Here is an 8,656-nt window from a genome sequence, read left to right as displayed (position 1 = left end):
ATTCAAGTGTAATGGTGTCTGGAACCGTTACACCGGTACAGCACACCAGAAAAACAAAAATTTGTAGATAGGCAAGTAAACCCGGTAGGATTCTTTTGAAGGCTTAATGACATGGCAAATAGATGAAGACCCTTTTTCTTTTCTTGCAACTGTAAACAATTTGTTTATTTCCCACTAGTGCTAAAGTAATGTCTGTTTAAAAAAAAAAAAAAAGTTTGTGATCAGACCAAAGTGATTCTGGTGCAGTGAATGAAGTAAGTCATCCTAACATCTTATGGTCAGTTCCTGCAGTCTAAGGGACATGTGCATTACAGAAAACCCTGCGGACTGTGAAGAGCTCATGTATAAATACTGAGATCAGTGAAGACCTGTTTCCTGTTAGAAGTACAGCAGGGAAGTGTAATAAGCTTGAAAAGCGAGAAATATGATAAATGATACTGTTCTGATTCACTTGGCTCTTGTTCCTTTGAACTGAAGTTTAAGTTCATATATATTTGTAGAAGAATACAAAGGGCACTGGCTCAGGTTCTAGTAACAGTCTGTACGTTAAACTCGGCATTTTTCTAGGAGAAGGTGGATCATGGAAAGAAAACTAGATCTTGTTTTTCATTGGACCTGTCAAAGATATAGTCATGAGCTAACAGCATGATTTTCAATTTGGTGTAGCCCTTTGAAGTTAGCGGAGTTCAGTTATGCATCTTATTTTTTAAAAGTGAAATTTTTTTTGAGGCTTAAATACTTGCTTTATGGTGTCTAATTGCTGTCATATACTCATATCAAATATTAAACTATCAAATGGTCATTGAAGAGCAGACATAAAAAATCTTCTTTGCTAAAGCTCATGCCTTCATGCTTTTCTTCAAAACAGAATGTAATCACTTTAGAGTGCAGAACTTCTTACTAAGAGAAAGAAATTGAATTATTCTCCCCTACATCTAGTAAAGCACAATTATTGAACCCTGGAAAAAGCCTAGCACACTGTGATGGTTTAATTTCTTTTATTTTCCATTTTACTGCTGCAGTCTGATAAACAAAGTGATGGGTGGTGGGAACTGTTGGCAGGAGGGGAATATGTCACCTTCAGATTGGTACCTGGATATGAAAATTATAGACCTGGAACATTAACATTTTAGTTATAGGATTTGTGTGAAATGAAGGCAGAAGGCTTATTGTGTAGTGATTGAATAGGTCAACTGGAAATTGTTTGTATTTGTCATTTTTTAAAGTATGTGAATCATCTCGTGTCTTTATGTAGGTAAGAATAATCCCCTGCTATTAAGAAAATAATTTTATTTTAAATGGAGCGTGAAATATTTGAGATCTAGACTTGTGTAATATTTCCAGTTACAAGGCATAGCCTGAGAAGTGGAACTAAAAATAGTTTAACAGTTGTTAAAAGAAAAGCTAGAAATTCCACTCAAGGTCATCTTATTTGCACTTACGAATTGTGCCACTTGAATACCAAATAGTTCTAAAATGAGTAGGGTTTTTTTCTTGTTATGTTAAATAAAATAAAGTAAAAACTTTCATAAAACTTAGGCCTGTGGAAGGACTGTGGCAGGGCAAAGAGTGAGAATGCTCTGAATAAGAACATCTGAACTTGATGGTCTGTCCTACTAATTAAGTCTTCTGATCACTGTACCATTACTCAATCACTCTCTGGTTCTACCTTCATTGTAATTGGAACATATTAGCTTATACTCATAGTCTCAATTTTTAATAGAATCTAAATGATTTTTCTATCTGTCTGACACATGATTGAGGTGAAGTTATTTTTTGGCAAGAACTCTGCAAACCACATGGCTCTGCTTCCAAATCAGTGTCTAGGTCCTGTCACCAATGGTTTTATCATGCCTGTGATTAATCCAAATTGAAATGTAGCAAAAACTTGTTTCAGGTTCAGAAATTTTCCAACTTTTCTGTAATACTATTATGCATTTTAGAAAACCTTCTACTGTTTGTCATGTACTTTGTGAACAGTACAGAGTGTTTCTAGGTTTGAACTTTGATATAGCCGTGTGCCAAGATACTCTAAAAATAAAGAAATCCAGTAGGTTCTTGCATTGTCCTCATCTCAGATGAGGGAACCTTCTTATTTACCCTTGGCATGTTTTTAATGGGACTGTGAAACACCTGAAACTTGTAACCAGTTTTATTTTCTTTGCCATCTAATCTTACTTCTTGGATCAAATGCAGTCCTTTCGGTCTAAACTGTAAATTATGCTTAGAAAAGAAGCACTGTATATATGTATATTATAATTTTACTATCCCTGTATTGAACTAATTTCTGGCTAGAAAAAGGGTGTTCTAATTAGAGGTTGTTATCATGTTCTGATCTAGCTGTTGAATAGATGGTGAGACTAGAACACGTGCATTTTTAAAATGAAGAATATATTTCTTCATCTGATCTTGAATCTCTCACATGCATGAGAGACGTGAACTCGGTATTCCCTCTTCTCCCCTAGCCTTGAAAAGCATCCCAGTTTTGAGCACTTTTCTAATTGTTGGAGTGCCATGGAAAGCGTGATAGAAATTGATGCTATGTTTTCTCAAAAAGTATTGAAAGTTAACAAAACAGCTGGATACACTGCTGTATTTTCTTGTGCTGGAAGATGGGAATAAGGTACTGGGAAATTCAGCATGGTCTTTAAAAAAACCTCACCCCAACAAACAAACACCACCACCCCCAACTGACCAGTAAAAACCCACAAAAAACCCCCAAGAAAGACTGGGGGGGGGGAGTCGTCTTCTCCCTCCTTCATAAAATATGAAGAAATATTTCATTACTTTCCTTTGTAATTTATGAAGAATGCATGTCTCTTCAGTCTTCTCAGTTTACCAAACAGCAGGCCACATTCCTTGCAAGCCAGGCATCATGTGCTTTCTGTAATGTTGGATGTGCTGGAGTGGTATGTTCAGAGAATTTGACTTACTGATAAGAAATCATTCCTTTCTATTTTTATTTCCTGTCTGCATCTGGACATTTCCTGTAGAGACAACTTCCGTAGTATCACCCTCTCCTCTCCTAATAAATAGTGTGTTTATGGTGTGTTCTGCTTTCTTGTGTTTCTTGTATGATGACATTCATGATATGCTCCCTTTTAACTTTAGGCTGTACCTTAGCTTCCAAATGACTGCCATAATCAGGATTAGCTACTGATAGCAATCTCCTGATGAAATTGCACTTTTCAGTAAACAATAAAACCTTTTCTCAGGGAGAAAATGTTACATCTAGGTGTCAACTTTGTAAAATATGTCAAAACCAAAAAGTGTTTCAGTTATGAGCAGGTGAATTTTTTGTGCTGAACTTTATCCCATGTGTGTGTTTTCTTCTATATATGTTAAAAGGAGCAAGGGCATTCCAATCCTCATTTCTTGTAGAAGTAATTGCCACTGGAAAATGTAAACTATACGAAGCTAGTACAACTCCAGATTCTTTGTTCTTAAGTCTTTGCAGAAAACTTTGTGTATGGTTATGGCATTTAATTAAAATTAATGGTGGGTGGTGAGGAGAAAGGAAGGAAAAAGTGCAAAAAAAGGACAAGTGAATCTCTTCTTGATCTCATTCATTTGTAGTTAGGCCTGTTTGTCTTGACCACAGCTTTTCAGAAGGAACACCTTTAAGCAAAATGTCAAAGTGATAGCAGTTTTGTATTTAAAAAGGTGGATGTTTCAGCAAGTTGCAAGTATTGCTTTAGCATTTTGAGTTAAAAAAAAAGTTAACCAAAAAAATGATCATTTCCCATAAGTAGTTTTATGTTCTACTCTAAAATACTTGTATTTTAACAGTGAACAGAGTATCTGCCAAGCACGAGCTGCTGTAATGGTCTACGATGATGCCAATAAGAAATGGGTACCGGCTGGTGGATCAACTGGATTCAGCAGAGTTCATATATATCATCACACAGGCAACAACACATTCAGAGTAGTGGGCAGAAAGATTCAGGATCATCAGGTAAGCAAATCTCTGAAAATTTGGAATAGGACTTTTAAGCTATTTTTGTGATTTGATTTTTTTTTTTTTAACATGAAGAAATATGTCTTCAGTAAAATTATGGGAACTGTAAATAATAAGTTTAATTTTCTTTAACTGAAGTAGCAAAACTGTATTATAGCTTTTCCCCCATAAACTAAGCACTTTACATACCTCCAAGGCAATAGTCCTTGTGCACTCCTACCTTTCCTTCCTACAAATAGGTATAAAGGCTAGTGGTGTACACAGAAGTCATCTCATTTTCTTTTAAGGCAAAGTGACAACCTAAAAACTTTTCTTCTTCCCTACTCTGTGCTGTTAGCTGCAGTCTGTGTAGGTACCAGCAGTTCTCTTGTAGCTCTTCCTGTATTATGAAAAGTTGGATGCATGATACCTCATTTCCTCAGATCATTTCATTCAAAAAACCTTCTAACATTTGATAATGCTGATCATCAACCTCTTCGAGAGTGAGAAGGCAGGAACAAGGATTACATCTTAATTTCCTTGATGAAGTTGTTATATCTTGATTAAAAGGCAAACTTAGCATTCTGTCTTGAAATATGCTCTGCCTTGTAATACTTGGGGTGGGGTTAAAAATCTAAGCTTTTTGTTTGAGGAAAGCTTCTATATCTGTTTCCCTCTCTCCCAGCATTTCATAAAGTTCTTCTGGTCTGTTCTTCATCATTTATTACGCACATGAGGCATAGACTGATAATCTCCCCTGTGATTTGTCATTAAATACTTATTCCAAGTAATAAATGGTCTCTGTGCATTCATCTGAGAACAAATGTGTTGGTTTTTTTTTTTCCTCCCATTATTCAGTCAAAAAGATGAGAGGATACAGTTATCCGTGTGCAATGGGATCCTCTTAGTGGATGGCTTGTAAAAAAAGGTTGTCCTACTGGCTAGAATTTATCACCTTTTTTGTGAGCCATAATGATCTTGCAAAATGATACCTTGTGATGCATAGAAGTCCACATAAACTGCTACTGAAAGCACTGCAAGCTAAGGGGTGCAGCAGCCACAGAGAGGTGATAACTTGGTTAAAAAAAGATTCTAAAAAGCACTCTGTGAACTTAATGGAAAACTGAGTTTCTGAAATCCAAATGCATATTCATGTCAAGTACTCTGCTACTAAAAGTCAGAACTGTTGATACTACTACATTGCTGTTATGAAACATTACTGCATCTTTTGAAATGAGAATGCTTAAGCTACAAAAGATGATACAAAATATCTCATTAGTCCCCTTGTGTATTCTCATCGCTGATTTCATGTGGCATTGGAATTAAAATTGAAATGGTTGTGTGCTTCAACATTGTGATCTTACAGATTATGGGTCTTGAATTAACCCATGTGGTTAAGCAATAAAATCTACATGAAGCTGAAACTTGTGATGAAACAGTAATTTTAAATATAAGTAATTTTTTTTAATGATTTTTAGGTGGTAATAAATTGTGCCATTCCGAAAGGGCTGAAGTACAATCAGGCTACCCAGACCTTCCACCAGTGGCGTGATGCTAGGCAGGTGTATGGTCTGAATTTTGGCAGCAAAGAAGATGCCAACGTCTTCGCAAGTGCCATGATGCATGCCTTAGAAGTATTAAATTCACAGGAAGCTGGTAAGAGTCTGTCTCTCTCTCTTTTTTTAAAAAAGATTGTTCAAATACAGAGATGGAAAAACTTCAAATGTTTATGCATAAAAGTCAGTAAGTCTTGTTTCTAATAATGATTCAGCCTCTAGCCATGTTAATTAGGTGTTTTATCTGCCTAATTACTGCTTCTTAATAGTGAACCTCAACTTGACTGCCATATGTGTAAATGCAATTCCTAACAAGAAAATTGATTTTCATGTTATCTATGACATACAGAAACTTGCTGACTTTTCTTGCCTTTTTTTTTTTTTTTTTTTTTTTTAAAAAAAAGGAAACAAAACCAAAACACCTGACCAAGAAATGTGTACCCCTCAGTCAGGGTACTTTTCAGGATTTCTAGAGACATCCAGGGTTCTTAATGTGTATTGGTATTTTTGGTTCTCATTGAGTACTGGTTTGCTATGAAAATGTTTTTTTTCCTCCAGCCTTTGGAATTCAGGTCATCCTCTTTGGCAGTTCTTACCATACAGAGTTTTCTAGCTTGGAGACCTTGGATCCAGGGGTAACATTCAGATGAACCCATATAATTTAGACAACAGCTGTATCATCTAATTTGTTTGGAGAACAGGGTGACATAGAGGGTTTAAAGCATTGGTGAAAAAATTAGTGGCTTTCGGACTTCAGGTGGTGTCTGTAATATGTTCTAGATAGGCTCTACAGCAAATTGAGCAGTGTAACGCTGGGATACACACGGAGGGAGGTTTTATTTTAAAAGAGACTTTTGTGTTCTTGTAACCAAATAGAATTCTTTTGTCCTTATTAAACTTTAAAAATTGCCCGTGTAACAAGAGAGAGTACTTCTGTGCCAGTTTTCTTTCTCTTGTGTAGAAGAGAGGCTGTAGATAACCTTACTAGGGCTGTCTCAACTACAGCAAAAAAGGGTGACTCTATCTAAAGTTGCTTTTCATTCTGATAGTTGTTTCAAGACTTACCTTTTGAAGCTAAGCTACCTAGACCAAGGATGACACGTTCTGTAGTGCTTATACAGTTATGCAGGATATGAGGCCAAAATAGAAAAGGTAGCTAGAGGTATAAGGTTTCTTTTGCCAGCTAAAATAATCCAGTTGTGTATCCCATTCTCCTACCTCTCAGTTAGACATTTTCTCTTCTAAATCCCTTAGTTTTCCTTTCCCTAAGGGTGACTCAGTTGTAAACGTTTCATGCATTCTGTTTATCATCTATCTCCCAACCAACACTTGGGAACGCATGAAGTGTTTGTTTCTACTCATTTGATGTAAAGTCTGAAAAGGCCTGATTTATGGTAATTACCACACGTTTTAGGGTTTTATGTTGTTTCCCATTACCTGTACTTAGAGTTTGGTACAGCATGTTTCAAACAAGTGTGTATGTGTATATACACATATATATATTTTCATCATTTCATTTAACTCCTCCTCCTAACACTAAAACTGAGCTACAAGAGAGGCTGAAATGACATAGGCAGGCATGACAGTGCTCATTTTTTCAATTGGTCAGTGTGTCTGTTCTTTCATTTCATGGATGATTGTGATTTGTCTAATGACTAGTTCTCTTGCTGCTTCATACAAAGTATATGTGAGCTAACAACTATGTCGTTATATTCTTCAGTACTAGAAACTTTATTGAACTAAGATGCCACTTCAGTTTGCAAAGACTTGGATAAAACTAAAAACGATTTTGGGGGTTTCTTTAAATGTAACTTTAGTAATACAAATATGTCATTCAAACAATAGCCTAGAATCAGTGTAATTCCACAGGAGCAAATGACTCACTGAAAATAACTTTTTCCCGTTGCATCACTTCAGTAATTTCTTAAATGGTGAGGGGAGCTGAGCTTTGCAATGAGTCTAAAAAATGGTGTACTTACAATGCAGTCCTCTGCTCATCCCAAATCATGAATTCTTCCAAATGATTCTGCCAGTAGTCTCTTCATTGATCTCTGAAGTGGCCCTTCAGTTTGACTTTGTCTACTTCATTCAATTTAATACTACTTAATCTCTGATGATTGGGAGGTTGTTTTCAGGTGGATTTTTATGTGGCTCCTGAAATGAGAGTTGAGCATGACTAATACAGTGTCCTGGTTGCTGGCTATAGTGCTTTAGTCTACCTAGTTTGTTCGTAACAGCTTTGAGATGTAGATCTGACAAGAACATGAATTAAATTGTGTAATTATGTTTGATAGTGACTGGTTGTAACCTTTAAGTTTTCTGAATTGTAAGGTAGTCGCTTTGTTTCTCCTTCGTGTGATTTGACGTGGTAGTAATAGGTACAAGTCAAAATGTATTAACTGGCTGCATCACAAACTAATGGTGGACAGCATCAGCACAGGAGGAGATAACTAACTGTTCTTTAACTTCTGTCAGCCAAGAAGGACTGTGGCTGTTTAAGATTAGCTATCACTTCCCTATTTCACAGACGTACAGGTGCTCCAGCTTCCATAAAGACGAAATAAAAACAAAGCTTAACATTATCAGCATCGCTTCAGCAGATGTCTGAAGATGAGTAGTTTTGCACTGCTGCGTGTAAAAAAAATTCATAATTATGCATATAGAATCACTTTGTAAGCCTGTTACCATTTCCAGACAATGTTTAAAGGTAAATGTTCATAATGTATCTGTGTTAGAATACTGTCAACAAGTGTTCCTAAGTTTTATCAGCTGGCAGGGTTTGTCAGTGTATGATCTACATATTACTTAATTTTTCTGACCTGTGTCAGTGTGAGAAGTAAAGAAGATCAAGTATCTTTCTGAATATTCTGCTTCAATACTGGAACTAGGATCCTAAGTAGCTTGCAGTTTAGAAACAAACTGATTGGACTCTTTGCTCAAAGTTTAATGCATTTCTTTTCTCTATAGTTGGTATAACTTCCTGAAAGCACAGCTAAAAATGAATTCTTGTTGGTTTGGTTTTTTTTTTTTCCTCCCCCCTAGCTTCTCTGACATAGCTGAGTATTTACTTAGACCAGTCACTGTGGCTCTGAGGCTCTACTATTAGCTCTTCATTTTAGGAAATGGATTGCAACTGCCCCCCCCCCCCCCAAAAAAATAGTCC

General features: G+C 36.2%; 1 protein-coding gene across 6 annotated transcripts in view; it reads left to right on the top strand.

Moving 5' to 3' along the window:
• The first annotated feature begins 3,793 nt into the window (after positions 1 to 3,793).
• The window catches only part of ENAH (enabled homolog (Drosophila)), a 52,294-nt gene continuing 47,431 nt past the window's right edge, over positions 3,794 to 8,656 (top strand). For all 6 annotated transcript variants that reach the window (XM_010577711.1, XM_010577708.1, XM_010577709.1 and 3 more), the window contains exons 1-2: positions 3,794 to 3,955; positions 5,416 to 5,593. In XM_010577711.1, the coding sequence (XP_010576013.1) occupies positions 3,824 to 3,955; positions 5,416 to 5,593 (310 nt within the window). In that variant the 5' untranslated portion in view covers positions 3,794 to 3,823. The remainder of the gene's footprint in view (positions 3,956 to 5,415; positions 5,594 to 8,656) is intronic.

The sequence above is a fragment of the Haliaeetus leucocephalus genome, unplaced genomic scaffold (assembly GCF_000737465.1).
Source record: "Haliaeetus leucocephalus isolate CR32 unplaced genomic scaffold, Haliaeetus_leucocephalus-4.0 Scaffold577, whole genome shotgun sequence".
Lineage (NCBI taxonomy): Eukaryota > Metazoa > Chordata > Aves > Accipitriformes > Accipitridae > Haliaeetus > Haliaeetus leucocephalus.
Note: the sequence above shows the minus strand (reverse complement) of the source record. Positions and strands in the feature narration are given on the sequence as shown.